This window comes from Podarcis filfolensis, assembly GCF_964270895.1.
Source record: "Podarcis filfolensis genome assembly, chromosome: 14".
In the NCBI taxonomy this organism is placed as follows: domain Eukaryota; kingdom Metazoa; phylum Chordata; class Lepidosauria; order Squamata; family Lacertidae; genus Podarcis; species Podarcis filfolensis.
In genome coordinates this window covers 16,182,280-16,205,082 of record NC_139616.1, presented here as the reverse complement: position 1 = coordinate 16,205,082, position 22,803 = coordinate 16,182,280, and the positions used below count along the sequence as shown (strand labels likewise).

Genomic DNA, 22,803 nt, shown 5'->3' with positions numbered 1-22,803 from the left:
CCCCTTGCTGAAAACTTTGCTGACCCCTGCCTTGACTGAAAGAGATAACAGAACCAGTTTAATCCAGCTGTACTCAGCTTCTCTGAAGGAATAACCCAAACACCAGGAACCTTCTGCTTCTTTCTTCCACATAGAGAAGCTTCCAGAACCCTCTTGCATTAAATAGAATAGGAAAGATCTCTACACATCAGATCAATACTTTCTGTACTAAGAAATGCAAACTGACACATTTAAAGCAGAATCATACCACTCTAAACAGCCACGGCTTCCTCCAAAGAATCCTGGGAACTGTAGTTTGTTATGGGCGCCGAGTGTTGTTATGAGACACCTCTTCCCCTCAAAGAGCTACAATTCTCATGTGCCCTTTTTGCTGTTTGCAAGGGCACTCCATGCCTGGACATTATAAATAGAGGGAAATATTGCATGGGGGTTATGTTCTGGGGATTGCACCTAAAGCCAAAATCACGTATAGTCAAAACACATTGGGTGCAATGGTGGGTGAGATTGCCAAAGTCTTCTATTCTGGATGTCTGCTTGCTTTCCACCCCCCTTAATTTTTTTTTTAAATTACCGTATTTTTTCCTGTCTATAAGACGCCCCCATGTATAAGATGCCCCCTATTTTTGGGGACTCTGATTTAAGAAAATGGGGTGGGGGGGGAGAGATGGCTATCCGTGTATAAGATGCCCCCCAATTTTTGACATTATTTTTAAGGGAAAAAACCCTAGTCTTATACATGGAAAATTACGGTATTTTGCCAAGCGGGCAAGGCTGAATGCGCACAAGTTAAATGTGTGTAAGTCGCGGGCTTACTGTATTGTTGGCATTCATCAACCTGTTTCCCCCCGACAAAGCGCTTGCATCCAAAATGGCATTTCTAAAATTGCCATTTTATGAATTAAGTGGAACATACACAGAGCGTATTGATGATCCCTGGTGCAAAAATGTTTCCATGATAAGATCAATAGGAAAGGCATTAGAGAGGTGATCGGTGTGTAAAGGCGACCTCTGTTGGTTAAAGTGAGATTGCAGCACTTAAATATTTGCATAAATCTATCTTAAGTCTTTTCTTAGAGAAGATCGCTGTGCAGAGAGGGACCTCTTTTTAATTCTTATCTGCAAAATAGGGTCTCATTTTTCTTTGAATGTGTGAAATCTGATTCCTCCTTTTCTCTGATTAGTCTCCTCTCACTTTTTATTCCCCCCCCTCCCCTTAAAAGGGCACTTAGCTTTTATTTCTTGGCAAAAACATTGGTCCAAGCTCCAACTTTTGGATCTGGGCTTGAAGGTTCCAATAATACTTAGCATTACAGTGGTACCTCGGGTTACATACACTTCAGGTTACGTACGCTTCAGGTTACAGACTCCACTAACCCAGAAATAGTACCTCGGGTTAAGAACTTTGCTTCAGGATGAGAACAGAAATCGCACGGCGGCCGCGGGAGGCCCCATTAGCTAAAGTGGTACCTCAGGTTAAGAACAGTTTCAGGTTAAGAACGGACCTCCGGAACGAATTAAGTACTTAACCCGAGGTACTGCTGTATATGGTATTTTCAGGTGTTCAAAGCATTTAACAAACACCCTGCAACATATAATGGTATCATTATCATAGCTGTCAACCTTCCCTTTTTTTGTGGGAAATTCCCTTATTCCAGCGCCGTTTCCCGCTGCTTCCTGCTGCTATCCCGGATTGTTAGATATCCCGTAGACTGTCCCTGGGACAGGTGAGGCTGCTGTTCCCTTATTTTCGGGGCTGCTGATCCCTTATTTTCAAATCTGAAAGTTGACAGCTATCATCATTATTCTCATTTTGCAGATTTGGCGGGGGAAGAGTGAGGCTGAGAGAAACCACCTTGCCTATCTAGTGAGTTCCTGGCTGAAGTGAGATTCAGATCAGAGGGTCCCTGTTTCATTTCTGAAGAATTCTGGGTGCTGTAGTTTGTTAAGGATGCCAAGTGGAAAATCAGTCTCTTCCTAACAATGCCTAGCACCCTTAACAAACTACAGCTCCCAGAATTCTTTGGGTGAAGCCATGACTACTTAAAGGGGTATCACAGCTCTTTAAATGTATGATGGAAATATGACCCAGATATTTATCAATGAGCAAAACACACTTCCTATTCATTTGGCTTTTTGTAAGTTGCCGGATGGGGAATTTATGGAGTTGGGAAACCTGGTTATCTCCCCCAGCCCCCCTGCAAATTGCAATAATTTCTAGCTGTAGGGCATGACAATTAAAGGCAGATTTTGTGTCTTCCTAAAGACTGAACCATTGTGAAATCTGAAAAGAATAATCCACTGGCCAGATTTCAAAGGCACAGCTCTGGTATTTGGCTCACTATTGGCCTAGCTATCACCATGCCAAGAAAACATAAGAAAAACCTGGCTGGATCCAGCTAAAGGACCATGCTAATGCAACCTCCCGTTCCCTGAGCATGGCGGCTCAGTTTAATTGGAATGACCAATGCCTGCTGATAGAGCTTGTCCTCTGTGAATTTGCCCAATTGTGAAAAGGCCTCTGGTAGATTGGAGCAGAGGGTAAGCATTTCCCCCCTGCTATGGCCAACCAGATTCCTTTGGGAAGCTCACAAGCAGAGCATGAAGGCAACAGCTCTCTCCTACTGTTGTTCCCTGGCAACTGGTATTTTCCGTGTCATACGGTTTCTGCCATGATCTAGAATTCAACAATGTCTAGGCAACACCATGACCATATACATACATAATAGATAATCTTTATAGAATTCCTTCAAATCATAAAAAGTTCAAAATGAAATCTTTAGTCTCAAAGTCTCTGAAAATCTTTAAATGAAGCAAGGTACTAAACTTTATACGGCGGAATGTATATAAATGTATATACCCTTAAATGAAAATATCAAATGCTGTGGAACAGTGCTCATGTAATAATGTAGTCATTCATTTGAAATAAGATGGGTTTATGAAACATTCTATATCCACCCACCACGCTGACGAAGAATTCTACGAAACAGTAGTCAAGATCTGGAATTACTGTTCAGTGTTGGACATCATTGTTGAATACACAAAGCTTCACAGCTTGTCTTCCACCGTACAAAGTTTGGTACCTCGCTTCATTCAAAGATTTTCAGAGTCTTTGAGACTAAAGATTTCATTTTGAACTTTTTATGATTTGAAGGAATTCTATAAAGATTATATAATACATATGTATATGGTCATTGTGTTGCCTAGACATTGTTGACATTCTCTTTGCAACACAGGGGTTTGTTTGGATACTTAATGATATAGAATTCTGCAGGCCCGGCCACACATGACTCCTAATACCATGTGCTCCCTTGTCAAACAGATGCCTGGTCAGGGCAGAAAGTGTGGGAAAGCTGAATCTTAGCCACATTTACTTGAGAGAAGGTATAAGCTAATAATACGTCAACCTGGTCTCAGTTGCTCATTTGTCCAACCAGTTCTCCATGTTTCAACATCAGTTTGCAATCCCGCCCCCCCACAATGTCCTCACAAAAATTCATCAGCATTTTTGGGTGTGAATTTTTCATACGCAGTTCTTCTCTTCAATTTTGCCTGATTGATGTACTCATTTTGGCAAACCCATTTTCCCCTTAATACAATGCATTTTTGTATGTTCGTTTCACCAGTATATGCATTTATACGCACACTGTACCATATAGAACATGCATTTTTGGACATGCGTTATGTGGCTGGAGAACTGCACTGCAAAATTCAGTGTGGATTTCAAAAGAGGGGCTGTGTTTCATTTTGTGTATCGTTTCGGAAAACGTTCATTTGTTAAGTTTGAACTGAATCTCCCTTATCCCTACTAAAGATGTACAGTGGTACCTTGGGTTAAGAACTTAATTCCTTCTGGAGGTCCGTTCTTAACCTGAAACCGTCCTTAACCTGAGGTACCACTTTAGCTAATGGGGCCTCCCTCTGCCACTGCATAATTTCTGTTCTCATCCTGAAGCAAAGTTCTTAACCTGAGGTACTATTTCTGGGTTAGTGGAGTCTGTAACCTGAAGCGTTGGTAACCCGAAGTGTCTGTAACCTGAGGTACCACTGTAGTCCAAACGAACTCAGTGGCTTATCATTAGAATGCTATTGGGTTGCACATCTTAAAGGGGACTTCCTAATGCAAAACACACGGAGAGAGAATATTCTGTGAAATGTCAAATTTGCAGGGTTACTGACTCGATCCCTGTGAACCTCATTCATCAGTGAAAAGTGACTAGTTCTTCCTTCCTCCATCTGGGCAAACAGGAGGAAACAGGACACCCGTCAGGAGGGAGTGGACTAGAGAGAAAAGAAAGGGCCACGCCTCTCTGTTCCTGCATGATATTTCTTTCCAGATTTTGGAAAGAAAGAAATGTTTGAATTGCTTTGTCGGAAGCATCTTAGAGCTTTAGTTTCTCTGAAAACCATGCCCATTGGTGGTTCTTATGAGGAGACACCACCACCAGATTCACAGTCGAATTATGGATACTGATGGAGGAGAAACTCCATACAGTCTGTACTTAGATGTGAACTTACTTTGCGCTTTCTGAAATAATGTGAGAACCGAAACACAGCCCTCTTTCTGCACTTCTGTGAATTTTGCAAAGCAGTTATTCGCCCAAGTGATGCATTTGCTAGGATAAAGTGTGCATATAATTGCATATATCACTGAAAATAACAAAAAGAACCACATATTAGGGGGAAATTGCTTTGCAATAATGTGTGTACAGTATTAGGAGAAATTCGGACAGAAATCCTAATGAATTTTTATGAGGATTTCTTTTTTTAAGTGATGTGAAAGTATTGGAGAATCCAATTTAAGACTGGAAAAATAAGAAACTGTGAAATAAATTGGAATTGACATATTCGCCCACCCCTAATTATGGGTAGAAAGGAAGCGGTCCCTACCCTAAGTCCAGTGCGTTTGGTTTTTTTTTAAATGTTTAGGGGTATTCTCATTTTCCTACTCATATTTTAATACTGCCCCTCAATGAGGCCAAACTTAAATTTACAAAATTTTTAAGGGTACACTACCTCTGTGCCCCCCAGAAAAAAAGCACTGCCTAAGTCCAAGCCATTGTTTCATCTCCCACTTTCAGCCATATCATATTCTGTAGCCTAATAAACCAATAGCTGAGAAGATTGGTGTAAAAAAAAACCCAGCCAAAATTAGGGAGTGGGGTTCCTCTGTGCCCACTGTAATTTTAGCGCTAACATTCATAGTCAGTTTATAAAACCAAGAAAACCACGTGCCCAAGCTTTTCTAGGGCTGTATCTCTTTAGATAGTTGGGTGGTGTGCGTGTGTGTTTGTGTGTGGAGGCTTTTTATTTTATCTTCCCAAAGAAATGAGGAATTCAGAAACATTGTTTGTTCAGACGATACACTAGGTATTATATAAGCAACGTGAAAAGCAAAATAGTAAGATTATGCATATAATAAGTGCATCAGAAGTAGTCCGAGACTGCAATAATGTGTGCATTTACTCAGGAGCAAGCCCTTTTGACATTTGTGGGGGGTGACTTACCAGTAAACATGATTGGTTGAGTGTGCTGCAAAATATAATGATTTCGGGGACTTTAGATTTCCCATGTCTTTAAATAGCCATCAAACTCAAAGATAAAGGATTATGAAATAATTCAGGTGAATGATTAGGTAAACATCGACCTGCTTTTCCTAAGTGACACCATTCCACAATGTTAGAAAATCACAAAAATTCCGAGTAATGACTAGGTAAACATAAACTGGATTGTGCTGAGAAGCCATGTTTGGGGTTGCATCCAATGCTAGTCCTTCTCAGAGTAGACCTATGGAAATGAATGGGCATGATTAACTAAGGACCACTAATAACTGGACTTTCCATGGGGGACAAACACTTTGGAAGGACCCGGGTTGATGAAGCAATGACTGTAAGCCTTCCCTTTGTACAGTGGGCTAGTTTCCCTGTCTAGCCATCCAGGCACTCAGGAGGCGTTAGCAGAGTTCAAGGGCACATCCTGGCTAGGCAAACACACTCAAGGGGTGTGTAGCCTATGGAGAGTCCCAAGGGCCAGTCAGGGAGGTCTGGAGGGCCACATGCTTTCCCTGTCCTTGTGTTAGCTCATGCCATTGCAGCTATTAAAGATTAGGTGTGTTTAAGTCATGGGGTGAGGAACCATTTTCACCCCTCAGTTCTGAGTACGAAAAAATCCAGATTAATGACTAGGTAATAATCAGCCAGGATTTCCCCAAGAAGCCTGGTTGGGCATCCATCCCAGGCTTCAGTTGGGGAGAACATCCATGGATACCGTTCCACAATGTTGGATGATGCAACTGAGCATTGGTTGGCTTTCCATTGGATGCCAATTTTTTTAAAGGTCCAAGGCTGGTGGAGCCATGAATGCCCTGGAACTTGGACATTTTGGCTCCCAAATGCTGCAAACCGAGAAGTGACTGTTCCGATTTGCGGACATTCTTTTGGAACCCGGATGTCTGACGGGGCTTCTGCCACTTCTGATTGGCTGCAGGAGCTTCCTGCGGCCAATCAAAAGCAGCGATTTGGTTTTGGAAGTCAAACGGACTTCTGAAATGGATTCCATTCGACTTCCAAGGTACGACTGTAGTGGGTTGGCCAAGGGGGCAACCGATACAGCCAAGCAAAAGTCAGAAGGTTCCACACACATCCCTCTGTTCTCTGTCCAGGAAAGCAAGGGGCACAATCAAACTGCACTATCCAGCCAGGCAACAGCACTCAAGGGTGGCGTGGAGCAGGATTGATGAGGGGGAGAGTCTTGAGGGCTGGTTAGAGAACTCTGGGGGCCATATTCAGTCTCCAGGCCTGCAGGTGGATTTCCATCCCTGGTTTAAGTTGTAAAGGGGTGTGTGTGTGAGAGAGAGTGAGTGAGACCTGACCTGACCTGACCTGACATGACATGACATGAACTGACATGACATGGCAATGTGAAATTGTCCAGAGCAAAGAGAATCTCAGCATTCAAGAATTTGGGGACCCCGCTGAAATTTATTGGCAACAGGTTTATGACCTTAAAAGGGAGGTGGGAAGGTCTTTTTCATATATAAAATGCATAATTAACTAATCAAATTCATGGTCCCGATATGTTATTCATAATCAGGGCATTTGGGGGGGGGAGGAGGTGCCATAACCCAACGTCTGCAGAAAGCAGGATCGAACCCATTCCATCCATCAGCTGATGAGAGGTGGGTTTTTTGGCCCTGAGGAAGATCATCCTAGAGAACTCCATGCACAGCTCAACCCTGCTTAGAAAGCAGGATTTCAGCTTACGAATGCTGTCATCAGATGATTGACAAGTGCGTGGTCTCGCCCACCTGCCCTAGTTGGCCCATGGGATGCTGGAAGGTTCCATACCCCTGCTCTGTGGGGGCAAGTACTCCATACTGGAGCGTGCAGTTTGGGGCGGGGAAGTCCTGTTAATTGTTAGCATTTATATAGTGCTCTTGAGTGGTCCCCCCAATTATATTTTATTGTTTCAACATTTTTAACATATGCAATCAAAATACAATTTAGTCTTCTCTCTTAATCTTATCGACTTCCCACCCCTTTTCCCATGGAGTTATTGTTTCTCCCTTCTGCTACACCCCACCTTCTAGCTATTAAATCATAGTCAAACTGTATTATCATCTAATTACTTCTGTTGCTCATAGCTCGAAACCTGCTCATGAGTTCATTAGTGCACTTGAGTGTTCAAAGCACTCCCCATACAATGGCCTGGTGACTTTACAACAGCCCTCAGAGGCAGGTCAGTGTTATCACTGCAGAGGTGAAGCTGGGAGTGAGCCCTATGGCTACTTTGCATCCATTTGAACCAGGCACCTTGATTTATAGCTTAGGCTGCAACCCTTATACACATGTGCCTGAGAATAAATATTATATATGTTAACTTGTGAGGTCTCCAGATGTGGTAGACTCTCCCAGCTTCCCCATCAGTCCAGCCAACATGGCCTGTGGTCAGGGATCATGTGAATTGACAATCCAGCTTATACCCGGAGGTTCACAATTTCTTGCAATTTCTCTATTCCTGATGTATTATAGGGCTGCGCTGCATATGGATAGTTCTGTTGGTTAGAGCTTGGTGCTGATAACAGGATCGGTCCCCATACAGGACAGCTGCATATTCCTGCATTGCAGGGGATTGGACTGTGATTCTATAACTCTTAGCCACTGTGCTTGCAGTGATAGTAGGGCTCTAAACTGTGGTCTAAACCACTGAGCCACTTGGGCTTGCCTATCGGAAGGCTGGTGGTTCGAATCCCCATGACGGGGTGAGCTCCCGTTGCCCTGTCCCAGCTCCTGCCAACTTAGCAGTTCAAAAGCACACCAGTGCAAGTAGATAAATAGGTACCACTCTGGCGGGAAGGTAAACAGCGTTTCCATGCATTCTGGTTTCCGTCATGGTACAGTGGTACCTCGGGTTAAGAACTTAATTCGTTCCGGAGGTCTGTTCCTAACCTGAAACTGTTCTTAACCTGAAGCACCACTTTAGCTAATGGGGCCTCCCGCTGCCACAGCACGATTCCTGTTCTCATCCTGAAGCAAAGTTCTTAACCCGAGATACTATTTCTGGGTTAGCGGAGTCTGTAACCTGAAGTGTCTGTAACCTGAGATACCACTGTATTCCTTTGCTCCAGAAGTGTTTTAGTCCTGCTGGCCACATGACCCGGAAGCTGTACTCTGGCTCCCTCGGCCAATAAAGCGAGATGAGTGCCGCAACCCCAGAGTCGGCCACAACTGGACCTAATGGTCAGGGGTCCCTTTACCTTTAAACTTGAATAGGTCCTGCTGTCTGTGGACAAACGCCGGCTCCCTCGGCCTGTAAAGTGAGGCGAGTGCCACAACCCCATAGTTGCCTTTGACTGGACTTAACCATCCAGGGGTTCTTTATCTTTTTACCCTATAGTTCGAAAGCACGTCAAAGTGCAAGTAGATAAATAGGTACCACTCCGGCGGGAAGGTAAACAGCGTTTCCGTGCACTGCTCTGGTTCGCCAGAAGCGGCTTAGTCATGCTGGCCACATGACCCAGAAGCTGTACGCCGGCTCCCTCGGCCAGTAAAGCTAGATGAGCACCGCAACCCCAGAGTTGGTCACGACTGGACCTAATGGTCAGGGGTCCCTTTACCTTTAGGACTCTAGTCAAATCCATGGTGCATTGGTCAATCAGCAGCCGTTAGCCATGATAGTTTAGTGGAACAGTATACCTCTCAATACAAGGCAGCGAGGTCAAGCATCTTCTTTTGTGCCCCTGGGACTCCCAGGGGAATCTTGCCAGTCAGTGTTGGAAGCAGAATCCTGGGCTAGATGAAACTTTGGTCTGATGCCGGAAGGCAGTCCTTACGAATCTCTGAAGTGCAAAGTTAATTTGGCAGTGTGGGAAAAACAGCCCCCTAATGAAGGTAATATAATTGGCTGGTTGAATATTAAATATAATTCTGCTTTCCTTTGAACCACATCAGCAAGGCCGAGAGAGGGGTCTTGTCATCTGGGCAGCCCAGGACCTCCATACACACTGCAGAGTCTTGCGCCCTGGAAGGGCCACCTGGGTGCTGCTAACGTAACAAAAACAACACTAGAGGCAGCAGTAATGAGTTACTGGTATCTGCAGCCACAGCAGGTGCTGTGATTCTCCAGCAGTTTGACTTCACCCCCGGAGGCACACTCCATTGTCTCTTGGATAATAATAATAATAATAATAATAATATTTTATTTATATCCCGCCCTCCCCAGCCAAAGCCCGGCTCAGAGCGGCTAACAACAATAAAAATAACACAACATTCTAAAATCAATTCCTTTAAAAATCAATTCAAAATCAAATTCATGGCAACCATTGGGCTAGATGTCAGCAGCTCCCAGGAAGATTTGCATAGGATCGGGACCTGCGGCTACACGATTCTGCAAAACCAATGTGGTAACATGAAGAATGAGTGTGTGTATATTGTGGGTGAAAACAACAAGCCCTCCTCCGTGGTCAGTTGGGTAATTTAATTCTGGAAGAAAGAACAAAATGTTAGTACAAATTATTATCCTGTATGTCTCGCTGCATTACAGCCCTCCCACTGCCAGCAGACATTGCATTTCTCACTGTGGGTGTGTCTGGATCTCAGGTTTGATAAGCATCTGTAAGAAACGGTACATCCTGTCTCATTATAAGGAGTAACAGAAATTCGTAGAAACACAGGAAGCTGCATTGTACTGAGTCAGACCATTGGTCCATCTAGCTCAGAGGCGTCTACACTGACAGGCAACAGCACAGCTGGATTTCAGACTGGGAACCCTACCTGGAGAGGCATGTGCTCTAACCACTGAGCAATGGTCCTGTTCCCCACCCCCTGCATGACACCTTTGGGGAAAGGGGCTGATTGATCCTGTTGCTCTTTTGCCTTTGCTATGGGCATCCTGAGCCAACTGCCCTCTTTGATCTCTTTCCTGAGCTTGGTACAGTTAAACCAGGACTGTATTTCCTGGGCACACTAACAAGACTGGATAGCTCAGTTGGTTAGAGTGTGGTGTTGATCATGCCAAGGTTGCGGGTTCGATCCCCGTAAGGGACAGCTGCATTGCAGGGGGTTGGAATAGATGATCCACAGGGTCCCTTCCAACTCTACAATTCTGTGATTTGGGATTAAGTACAGGCTGGACCTCGGGGTGGAGCTGTGCTGGGCCTAATGGACTGGGCCTAATGGTCAGGGGTCCCTTTACCTTTACCCAGCACCCAGCATGGACAGCCCCCTCTTCCCCTCGCAACAAGTGGCTGAGTCAAAGCAGAGCCGCTGTTTTAATTTCCCACAATGCCCCTGCCATAGCATTGCAGTGGTGGGGCATTGTGGGAAATTAAAATGGTGGCTCACAGATGCAGACACTGGATCAGAGTGATGCATAGCTGTCAACGTTTCCCTTTTTAAAGGGAAATTCCCTTATTCCGAATAGGATTCCTCGCAAGAAAAGGGAAAAGTTGACAGCTATGGAGTGATGCTGCTCTTTGCTGGATAAGGCTGCCAGGAGGATGGGGGGGGGGGCACTTGAGAAAGGTCTTCTCTAATCTGAAGCTGGTCCTGATTAATCACTGTTAAACACAATGGGACTTGCATTCCCAGCTTGTGAGTCAGAGGCAATTTTAGGGTCGCATGGGCAGTTTGACTGCCCTGGGTTCAGGGGGCGCTGCAACAATGATGTTGATGGGCATGGGGGGGCAGCAAATGTTAGTGTCTCATAGAGCACCGCTGAAATTTGGGAGAACGGCCACTACGTGGGTGTTTATTTCAGAACCCATGATACAAAGAAGGAAGGGGTGAGCCCATCCAAATTTGGCCAGGGGCTCCTGCTCCTTTCATAGTTGTGCAGAGAGAACTGCTCTTCAACTGGTGGGTTGGGAAAGGGACGATCCGGTAGCCATCTTCAAATATCTCAAGGGCTGTCACATGGAAGAGGGAACAAGCTTGTTTTCTCCTGCTCTGGAGGGCAGGACTCGAACCCAGGGCTTCAAGAAAGGAGATTCCGACTAAACATCAGGGGAAAACTTTCTGACGGTAAGAGCTGTTCCGACAGCGGAACTGTCTCCTTTGGGACGTGGTGGACTCTCTTTCCTTGAAGGTTTTAAAGCAGAGGTTGGATGGGCATCTGTCATGGCGTGGATGCTTTGGTTTAGATTCCTGCATTGCAGGGGGTTGGACTAGATGACCCTCGGGGTCCCTTCCAACTCTACAATTCTCTCATTCTATGACCCCCTGCTTCAAGGTGCGTTGCGACGGGAGCATCGCCACCGTGCCAATATGTGGTTAAATACAAATAAACAATTAAGAAATGAGTGTCCAAATGCACGTTTGGGTGGCAGACGAGCCCTGGGTCTGAAAAGGTTGAAGACACCTAGCATAAAGGAAGGGAAATCTCATCAGGTGCCGCTTGCACGGCACGCGAGAGGGTCCGTGGCTTCCGCGTGGCACCTGTCGCTGGCTCCTTGACACTTGAGCCCCCTCTCCGAGGCAGGCGCGATGGCGCAAACCTGCGCGCAAGCCCCCTTTGGAAGCGCATAGCTCCCGTGCTCACGTTTCCAGCGCACAAGGAAGGAGACGCGTCGCTTTTGGGAAAAGGCACGTGTGGTTTCTGGGCTGCTTGGAAGAAGAGGCGCCCAGGGGTGCGGATCCCGGGGAGTCCTCGCTCCGAACGCGCTCCAAGTTTGCGCAGACTTGGACCTGAACCAGTTCGCTTCCGAGCAACTGAGTAGCAGCCAAGGACACCGGGAAAGGGGGGGGGGGCGATTCGCTTCCAGGGAAAGTCCAGCGATCGACTAGGAGGAAGAGAGATCGCGATCCGCGCGGTGCTCTCCCTCCCCCTGTTTTTTTCGGGGTTTGCTCTCGCCCCCCCTTTTGGCAACTCGGCGCCAACAGCCGCGCGGTATGTCCAGAATGCGAAGCGGCGTCACGGGCCGGGGAGGAGCCAAGCGCTCAGCTGGTGTAAACAGCGCGGCTCCGAGATCGCCTATAAATAGCGAGGCTGGTGGCCGGGCAGGAAAAAAAAAGCCGGGCAGCGGAGCGCTCAAAGGAGAAAGAAAGCCTTTGGGTTCCCGAGCGCGTCTCTCTCTGTCCCTCTCCAGAGCCGTCTAAAAATATAGATTTCTCTCAGTAATCCACGTCGCTTCTCTTAATTGCTTCTGGGGGGAAAAAGAGGATCGCCACCAGCTCAGACCGTCCAACTAAAACAGAGCGCTGGGTGGGAACGGGGAGAAAAAACCTCGCTTCTTCTGTTACCAAAGGGTTCAATAAAAGCGTTGTGTGCTTTTCTGCCGAGAGCGCAGAGGTAAGGTACGTGATGATGGACTTTCTCGAGGGCTTTTCCCCCTTCAAATCGCCACCAGGAGGCGCTGCTGCCGGTGGAAATGCAGGGAGTTAGGGACGCTTGTAAGCCTGTACGCCGAGGGGAGACCGAGCAGCCCGGTTCCCGTGTGTGCGCGCGCGTGTGCATGTATGTGCGTGTGTGAGAGAGCGCGCGTGGTTTGTGGTGTGTGATCGGAAGGGAGAACTTGTCCTTTGCAATCATCATGACGACAATAACGAAGTTCTTGCAGAGATTGTTGGACGAGGAGGCAGGCTGCAAAGGCGAGGTAAGGAACGGCGCGGCTCAGGATCGCACGCCGGCTTGCGCGGCCACGTGCTGCTCGACGCCGCAGCAAGCGCGCTTGTGCGAAATCCGGGCTCGCCCTGAGTGGGATTCTTGCGTGCGGCCGACGGTTAATTGGAGAAACAGAGAAGGGGGGCGCGTGCGTCCCAATCGCTGCAACAAGTTAGGAACCTCGACGGTGCGGACGTGCGTTTCCTCCGGCGGCGCCCCGGCCGGCTTGTTCTTCCAGCAGGTGCCGGGATCCGCTTGGAGGGGTCAGGCTGGGCTGGGCGCGACAGCTCGGGGCGCTGCTCTTTCCGGAGTCTGCAGGATCGCTACAGCGCCCGATCCCGGAGCCGCAGCGCGCAGGCAGGTGGGTCCTCGATTCCTTCCTTCCACGCCCGCGCTCTCCCTCTCCGTCGAGGGCTGAGCTCTTGCACGCCGGGCTTGGGGCGGGAGCGCTTGCTCCCTGGGAAACGTGCCCAGGATGGATGGAAGCCTGGGGGTCTTTTTCTCTCTTCCTTTCTGCAGGGAGCTCCTGCCCGCCGCCCGCCGCGCACCTCACTCCGTGGCGTCCGGGACATAACAGCAGCCATGCTGCCGTCGTGGGCCGAGGGGCGGCTCTGCGCTTGGAGAGCTCGGCCACTTTCCACTCGCTTCTCATCCAGGAAGGAGGTAAGGAGGAGAGGCTTTTGCGCGGGCTCTTAACGTCGAGGGGAAAAGCTGGCGGTGGGGAGGGAGGTGTGTGTTGGCGGGTGCTCAAGCTGCGCCCGATCCTGTGCCATTTAACCTTGGACTCAATCCCCACGGAACTCCAAGGGGCCAAATCCCATGTAGGAAAACCCATACCAGTTTAAGTTCAGGTGTGTATTCTCTGACTTCTGTATTTAACTTGAATAGTGCAGGTGGCACTGTGGGTTAAACCACAGAGCCTAGGACTTGCCGATCAGAAGGTTGGTGGTTCAAATCCCCACGACGGAGTGAGCTCCCGTTGCTCAGTCCCTGCTCCTGCCAACCTAGCAGTTCAAAAGCACGTCAAAGTGCAAGTAGATAAATAGGTACCGCTCCGGCGGGAAGGTAAACGGCGTTTCCGTGCGCTGCTCTGGTTCACCAGAAGCGGCTTAGTCATGCTGGCCACATGACCCGGAAGCTGTACGCCGGCTCCCTCAGCCAGTAAAGCGAGATGAGCGCCGCAACCCCAGAGTCAGCCACGACTGGACCTAGTGGTCAGGGGTACCTTTACCTTTACCTTTAAACTTGAATAGGTGGTGCTGTCTGATCTCATGACTATTTATTTGCTTGGCTGTAAAAAGCTCTCTGCATTTGTATTGACTGAATGCATTGATTACTGCATCTAATTGATTCAGATTGCATTTTATGCACCAGGTGCAAGTAACTTGGAGTTAAAGACAGAGGAAAGAGGCTGAGAAACAGTGAAGTGTAGGCGTCAGAATGTAAGACTAGGCCCCTTGAGACGAGGTTGGTTGCCCTTTAATGTTCTCGGATTCTTGTGATCCTGTTATATTTGCAATTCTTTAAAAGGGCAAAAGCATTGTTCTCCTCTGTTCAGGGCATATTTTTGTTCATGAAGTGTTGACATTAATTCCATAAATAAGAATATCAGAGGAGCCCTGCCGAATCAGAGCAATGACCAGCTGAGCACAGCATCCTTTTCCTCCACCCAGTGGCCCTCTGGGTGAGACTGAGAAACCACAGTGGGCAATAGTACAATCCCCTCTTGGTTCTAATGTAGCTCTATGCAACCTCCAGCATCAACATGCAAAGTACCAGCAGCTGGGGAGCAGGAAAAAGCTGCCTTTTCCTGCTCCCCAGCTGCTGGTACTTGGAGGCATTTGGCATGTTGATGCTGGAGGTTGCATAGAGCTCATTAGAACCAAGAGGGGATTGTACTATCGCTCAGTGAACCTAATATAAGAGCAGTGGCATAGCGTGGGTTGTCAGCACCCGGGGCAAGGCAAGTAATTTGCGCCCCCTAACCCGTGAGCCAGGTAGGGGCAGAGAGCTGCGAGTGCGAGCGCACCCCCCCCAGATGTTGCGCCCGGTGCGGCCGGCCCCCCCTGCACCCCCCACGCTATGCCACTGTATAAGAGTACAGATTCTACAGTACAGTGGAGGGATGGCTGTGTTAGTTTGTCACATCAAACAGCAGATTGGGGATGTCTTGTGGCTCATTACTGTGATACCACAAATATATTTTAGGCTCTTTTGGTGTTGGAAAGTTTTGCACCTGAATGTGATTCCTGTGCAATTATCTTTCCCCGTCCCCTGTTCTTTGAACAATACACGTGGGGATGTTTTAGAGCCAAAGTCTGACCTGCCGGTGCAGTTTAGAACTTACTCCTGAGCCCGCGCCTCCTCTACTCCTTATTATCATCAATATGGCAGATGTCGGGGTCTGAGACCGAGAGAGTGACTTCCTTGGGGGCCACCTAGTAAATTGGCATGGGCGAGATTCGAACTGGGGTCTTGCCAATCTGTTGCTTAGCCATTACGCCAAGGCTGGATCTAGACACATCAAAAAAAGTGTTTCAGGAAAACGCGCTGTAAAGCGCAAAGCGGGAAAACATGTTGGCAACAGAAGGAACTCCACAGCGCCGTCTGGTGTCACATAACGCATAAAAAACACTTTTTCTTTACTAACGTAGCTGAGTCCTAAGTGTGGGGAACCTGTGGCTCTCCAGATGTTATTGGGCTCCCATCAGCTCCAGACAGTGTGGCCCAGTGGTCAGAGATTATGGGATTTGTAGTCTTGGGATGTGTTAAGTTGTGGGTGAACATATCAGACGACACAGCGATTCTTCAAACAGCTCTTGTTTATTCACAGGCCAGAACAGAACTGAATGAAGGGTTCAGCCAGCCTGCTTATATAGAACTCCACTAGAACGCATAGTAACCATTTTCTGTAACTATCCAATCCCTGAACGTCACTTTCAATCCCTTATTTGCATATGTGGACCTGAGTGAAAACTATCTACAGTATCCCCCTGCTGGCCCAGGGTGAGAACTTCAGTACATAACAGGATGTCTGGAAGGTCGTAGATTCATCACCTCTGCACTGCAATATGCTATGCCAGATCACAAATCTGAGAAAATTGTTTTTTCTCTCTCTCTCTCTCTCTCTCTCTCTCTCTCTCTGCTTCCCCTCCAGGGATCTTAGTATTTGCAGATGATCCGGAGGAAGCCATCACCCTACGAGCTCGCAGCATCCTTCTTGAGGATGGCGGGGCACTGTATGTGGGCTCTGAATGCTGCCCATACCATTCCAAGGCCACCATTTCTCTCTACGGGAAAGCCACCGACGAAGCTGACGTGGAGGGCTATGGTAGAAAATTCATGGGAGTGGGCAGAGGTGGCATTCTGGAGTTGCACGGAAGGAAGCCTCGATCCTGGACGCTTTTGGCCAAAACCTTGTACCCGGGCGGACTTCGGTTCGGCCGGTACACTTCTGAGAAGCGTTGGAGTAGTCGTGGCCTCAATGTCCGGATAGTGGATGCGGGCACAGCCCAGGTAGTGGCTGCTGAACGCTTTGACACCCACCTCCTTGTTGACGAGAGCCGCAGATTGAGGGAATTCCTTTCCCACCAATCTCTGGGCCACGTAGTAGCCGTGGCAGTGGGGGATTCTGCAGCAAAGAGTTTGACCTTGGAGACCCGGCTCTTCCTCAAGAACTTGCTGCACAGCAAATACGTCCTGCACCTACAATACAGGTAACTTTGCAAATGTGGCTTCTTACTTTCATGTATGCAATTGTGCAAACATGTAGGCCATCCTGCTGCCCTGTGCTGTGGGGGCTACACAGATATGACCTCCATATTGCCCCCCACCCTGGATTAGATAATTATCATGCTATGGTTGTTTGGATGTGTATATCCAAAGAGATTGCACCCTAATGTTTTAATGTTGTAGCTTAATCTTTTAAATTGTATTTTAATCAACTTGCTTTTATTATTGGTTGTTAGCCGCCCTGAGCCCGGTCTTGGCTGGGGAGGGCGGGGTATAAACAAACAAACAAACAAACATAATAATAATAATAATAATAATAATAATAATTACAGTGGTACCTCAGGTTAAGTACTTAATTCGTTCCAGAGGTCCGTACTTAACCTGAAACTGTTCTTAACCTGAAGCACCACTTTAGCTAATGGGGCCTCCTGCTGCTGCCACACCGCCGGAGCCCGATTTCTGTTCTCATCCTGAAGCAAAGTTCTTAACCTGAAGCACTATTTCTGGGTTAGTAGAGTCTGTAACCTGAAGCGTATGTAACCTGAAGCGTATGTAACCTGAGGTACCACTGTATTATTATTATTATTATTATTATTATTATTATTATTATTATATCATATGCTGTTTGTTTCAGTTGTGCTTGTTTCCTAAGCGTGGCCTGTTAACACTAACTTGGCAACTAGGATTAGCTGGCTGTTCATTGTAGTCTTGCTTTAGTGGCGGGGGGGGGGGGGAACCTCTGGCTCTCTAGAGGAAGCCAAACTACAACTCTCATCAGCTCTGACCATTGGCAATGCTTCTTAGGGCTGATGGGAGTTGTAGTTAAGCAACCTCTGGAAGGCCAAATGTTCCCCATCCTGGGTTCAGTGTTGTGCATGCACGTGGTGGTTTCCAAAGAAGGGGAAAGGGAAGGAAATGGAAATAACCTGGGTTGTCATGTTTGCCAGCAAATGAAACCCTACAAGGTTAAGAAGCAGTGGGGTGACTTTTTTGATGGCTCACAAATCCCGTTTTCTTCCATAGGCAATAGGGATACTTTGGTTTGGTACACAGGGGCTAAAAAAAAACCCCACGTTGAGTGCCTGTGGAACTTGCCAGTTGAACTGAATGGTGTTCTCCCTTATATATTTTTGATAGTCTTGGCATTTTGATCAGAGTGCAAGGAACCAGAAATTCTGTGGTGTTTAAAATGAGGTTATAGGGATATCTAAGCATAGGGTGTTCCAGCAAACTCTTTTTAGGTCTATTAACCTGTAAAAGAGAGAACATGCTTGCGCTTGGTACATGTAGCAGTGAGCTCCTTCAGAAAATGGTTCTGTTGGAAAACTTAACATTGCCACCATGGACAGCTCCTGGCCCCTTTTCCTAACTGTTGTACTGCTGTCCAATCTCGCAGAGTTATCCCCTCCCCTTTTGTGCTTGGCAATTCATGCAAGAAGTTTGTCGGCTTCCACATTCCTCTGAAGGTTTGTCCCCAAAGCAAATGACATCCAAGTTGAAAACCTGTGCCCGTATTTAAAGGATGCGGCGTGCAGTTTTGAAACTATCAAGACTCAGAAGCCTGTGTTACCTTTTTGCCACTGCTGTTGTGTTGCTTTAAGGACAGAGTTTGCCTTCTGCCTGATAAGCTGGTCCCATTTCCCTCTTCTGAGATAACTGGGTGCAAACTCAGCGGAGACTTTGCCTGTACTCTCGCCGATTAAGATGAATTATATTCAGTTCTAGGTTTTGCATATTGTGGACTAAGGCCACAGGTTGCCTGCAGAATAGCTGCTGGGCTCTGTTGGTCTTTGGAGTTACGGTGCTTCGTTGCTTAATCAGAATTTCTCAAAGATAGCTGCAGGTCCGTCACGGCAGCGTGAGTTAGCTACCTCCACTGTTAAGCTAAACTTTAGAGGATTTCTTCTGGTGTCCCACTTCCCTGGAAGCAGGTGCTTTTCCCAGAGAGCATCGTATATTTTGATTGCAGATTTTTGGAGCAGGACTTGGCCTTCAGACGATGCCGGACACTGAATATCTGAATGAATTTGAGGTTCAGATGCGAACAGGGTGTTCCATTTCTGCGTCACAAGTCTGCTTTCCCCCCTCCTCCAGGCAGCCCTGGGTTCTGGTTGGGTTTCTTGGCGGTGATGCATCTTCCATCACAGAGGATGCAATGCCTTCTCAACGCAACGGGACAACAAGGTTGGCAACAGCGACAAGAGAATTTAAGACATACGAAGGCATTGTCTTTACAATCGCTGCTCACAGCGGATGGATCAAAGGTTTTTAAACCCTTTTCTAATCTCTTGTTCAAGTGGTGTTTATCTTCTTTCTCTCCCCTCCCTGAGTATGTCTTTTGAGCTGTCGCCCAGTTTATAGAAATCTCAAGTCTATCTGATTGATTAAATTTGCGTATGAGTAAACCAATAAGCCTGAGCCAAAATCCACACTCCTGTTTTTAGATCTTTAACTGTTTTTTTTTTTTAAAAAGAGCCTTTGATAGATTACAAACCAGTTTATTGATTAAACCCTGCTGTTCTAGCTTTTTACCTCTGAAAGCCAGACAAGGTCGTAGGCTGGGGCAATCAATTGATGATCTATTATTTGGCTGTAGTCAAATATTCCATGAGGCTAAAAATATCCTTGTTTGGTGCATGGTATGCATTTTTACAGTGAAGTGTATGTCAAAAGAAGGTATGAAGGCTGCTTGCTTTTCCCAACCATGTGTGAGTTAAGAACTGTGTGTACACTCTCTCTCTCTCTCTCTCTCTCTCTCTCTCTCTCTCTCTCTCACACACACACACACACACACACTTCTTTCATCCAGGAGCATGCTTCCTTTAATTTTCTCTATTATTCATTTTATTGTTTCTTTATTTTTTGCATTTCTATCCCAAGTTGCTCAAAGCCAGAGTTATTTTCACAATAACTTTGTGAGTTAGAAACAAAATAATAAAAAATAAATTCCTTCCAGTAGCACCTTAGAGACCAACTAAGTTTGTTATTGGTATGAGCTTTCGTGTGCATGCACAGTTCTTCAGATACGAAAGCTCATACCAATAACAACCTTAGTTGGTTTCTAGGGTGCTACTGGAAGGATTTTTGTTTGTTTGTTTCAACTATGGCAGACCAACACGGCTACCTACCTGTAAGTAGATCTGTGAGTTAGGTTTTGCAGAGTGTGTGTGACTGGCAAAGGTGACCCACTGAACTTGACTGAACTTAGGGTCTCTCCAGCCCTAATGTGACACACTGTCCTCTATATTGCACTGGCTTCCGTTAGCACTGGACCATTCAGATATGGCTTTGATCTTTCATAGCAGGTATCTTCAACCTTTCAGACCCGGGACCCTCTTTTAACCCAAACACGCATTTGGAGATCTTTTTCTCAAACTTTTACCATGTATATATGCATGGTGGTGGTAGCACACCTGTGACACCTATTTTGGATCAGGCCACGACCCCTTAATGGATCCTAACTCACCATTGAAGATCAGTGTCTTCTACTGACTACACTCACCGGAGACACACACAAATTTAGAACGGTGGTTTTGTGTTTCTCTGGGGAAGCCAGCGAGAACTGCTTGATCTCTTGAATGTCGAAACTCTGCTCATTATGCTAGTTAACAGATTTTTCTCTTCTTTCATTGAAGTATTCAGTGTTATCTGCTGTCAAAATTCTTGTTGATAACAGTTCAGCCGGGTTTCTCCCTCCCTCCACCCCTTAGTATCTTTCCTCGTTACAAAATTAACACTTTATGTCCCGGGTCTGCAATTCGGCTTTTTTCTTTTGAGGATATAAACAGCCTTCACCAGCCCAGCAACTTTCAGATGTTTTAGAGTCTGATAGGAGATTGTAGTCCAAATATCAAGAGGGGATCAGGCTGCAAAGTCTGATATATATGTAAAGGATAGTAGATCAGTGCCTCAACCCCATTCTCTTATAGAGTCCACTTCCTACATAGCCAAAGTGCTGTGATTGGGTGAGGACATAGATTTTAATCATATTTCATTTACATCCTGCCTCTTCTCCCTGCTGGAGCTCAAATCACCAAATGTTGAGCCTTCCGTCCTGGAGCTACAATTACCCAGACCAGCTACCTGGTTGAAGCTAAGCAGAATTGGGGCCAGTGAAGCCAATGAATTTGGATGCCACGAAAGAGCAGCGAATGTTATTTTATTTTTTACTGCCAGGGAAGGAGGTGAAGAGGTGCTGCTGGGTTTTTCCAGCTGCTGACCTCTGCTTCAAATATTAGGCCCCTTTGGGGTACGTGTATAACATTTGATCTGTCAATTCACTGGCTCTCCAATGCAGGAATGGCAAAAGGAAGCAGCATAGGGAACTGTTCTACTCAGGGCCAGATTTTATGTCCATCTATCCCAATATTGGGGACGCGGGTGGCGCTGTGGGTTAAACCACAGAGCCTAGGACTTGCCAATCAGAAGATCGGTGGTTCAAATCCCCGTGACGGGGTGAGCTCCCATTGCTCGGTCCCTGCTCCTGCCCACCTAGCAGTTTGAAAGCACGGCAAAATGCAAGTAGATAAATAGGTAGCGCTCTGGCGGGAAGGTAAACGGTGTTTCCGTGCGCTGCTCTGGTTCACCAGAAGCGGCTTAGTCATGCTGGCCACATGACCCGGAAGCTGTACACTGGCTCCCTCGGCCAATAAAGCGAGATGAGCACCGCAACCCCAGAGTTGGTCATGACTGGACCTAATGGTCAGGGGTCCCTTTACCTTTACCTTTTTATTCCAATATTGCCAGCGTCTATCCCTTGCTCTACTTGCTAAGCGATGCTGGTAACTGGACATGGCAGGGATTGAATCTGGCAAGGGCCGCAGCTCAGTTTCAGATCATTTGTTTTACATGCAGAGGGTCTAGGTAAAATCCCTGACATCTCCCAGGTAGGGTTGTGAATGCCAGTCAGTTGTAGATGATACAGAGCTGGAGGGCCCAATGGTCTGACTCTGTATAAGATAGCTTCCTGTTTGCCAGGCATATGCTTTACCACTGAACTCTTGCCCTTCCCCAAGCGGAGAACGGGGACAGCAGGAATGTGACTGAGATGGTTGAGGTTGGCATTTGCTAAAGTGGGACTTGAGACTAGGTAGACTTGACCCAGTAGATTGCACTTGGTGAGTGAAGAGCTCCAAAAGCAAATGTTATTGATCACTTCCCCCCTTTCTAGGAGTACCCCATCATGGATTCAAAGTGGAAGTGTCTAACGGCATAATTTTGGATTTGGTGGACGAAGTGACTAGTTGGCTCCCCGGAGACAAGGTCGTCATTGCCAGCACGGACTATTCCATGCACCAGGCTGAAGAGTTTAATCTTCTGCCTTGTCCTGAATGTCAGATGAACCAAGTGAAGATTGATGGTACGACCAACAATGCCTCCTTAAGGTCTCCTTTGTAGACAGAGCTCCTTAGTATATGTTATGAATGAAGGCGGCCAATTGATCAAAGAGCTAAAAATGGAAACAGTTTTCAAGTAATGAGGAATGGTAGCATGGAGAGTTCATGAACAGCAGGTGCAACCATTTGACTCTTCAGTGTAAACAGTGAGCTAGAGCCAGGGGTTCCCAAACTGTGATCCGTGAACCACTCATGGTCCGGGAGCTCTGTTTGAGAGATGTCCTCAGTAAATATTCATACTAATTTTTAAACGTATTTTCACTGCTTTTCTTTCTAATATTGTATTTATTGTATAACAGCTGAATTGAGCTAGGGAAAGTGGGCTAAGCTGGATATGGGGAATTATTCGATTTGTTCTCCTTTTGGTAGAGCGTTAAGACTCTTAATCTTGGGGTCTTGAGTTTGAGCACCACGTAAGGAAAGGTAACAACAGGAAGAATTAAAGGAACTATTGGAAACTCAAGGCAGTAGAGATATAAGATGATCAGAGCCCCACCGAACGTGAAGCATGGGAAGCCCCAATAAAAATTTATAATTTGGCAGAATATTTGGACTATATGAAATGTATTTTTATAATTTG

At 46.7% G+C, this 22,803-nt stretch overlaps 2 protein-coding genes across 6 annotated transcripts in view; both read left to right on the top strand.

Moving 5' to 3' along the window:
- The window catches only part of LOC310749379 (cell surface hyaluronidase CEMIP2-like), a 98,819-nt gene that overhangs the window by 9,000 nt on the left and 67,016 nt on the right, over window positions 1-22,803 (top strand). For all 3 annotated transcript variants that reach the window (XR_014541592.1, XM_083586171.1, XM_083586172.1), the window contains 4 exons: window positions 13,615-13,758; window positions 16,253-16,811; window positions 18,922-19,091; window positions 21,998-22,186. Coding sequence is in view for 2 of the 3 variants with exons in the window: in XM_083586171.1 (XP_083442297.1) it covers window positions 13,615-13,758; window positions 16,253-16,811; window positions 18,922-19,091; window positions 21,998-22,186 (1,062 nt within the window). In the remaining variant the exon portion in view is untranslated. The remainder of the gene's footprint in view (window positions 1-13,614; window positions 13,759-16,252; window positions 16,812-18,921; window positions 19,092-21,997; window positions 22,187-22,803) is intronic.
- Window positions 12,655-22,803, top strand: part of CEMIP (cell migration inducing hyaluronidase 1) — a 173,929-nt gene continuing 163,780 nt past the window's right edge. The window contains exon 1 of one of the 3 annotated variants that reach the window (XM_083586230.1): window positions 12,655-12,783. The gene's annotated coding sequence lies outside the window, so the exon portion shown is untranslated. Of the gene's footprint in view, window positions 12,789-12,960; window positions 13,088-22,803 lie in introns of those variants that run through there. The other 2 variants (XM_083586229.1, XM_083586231.1) reach the window with 2 other exon arrangements.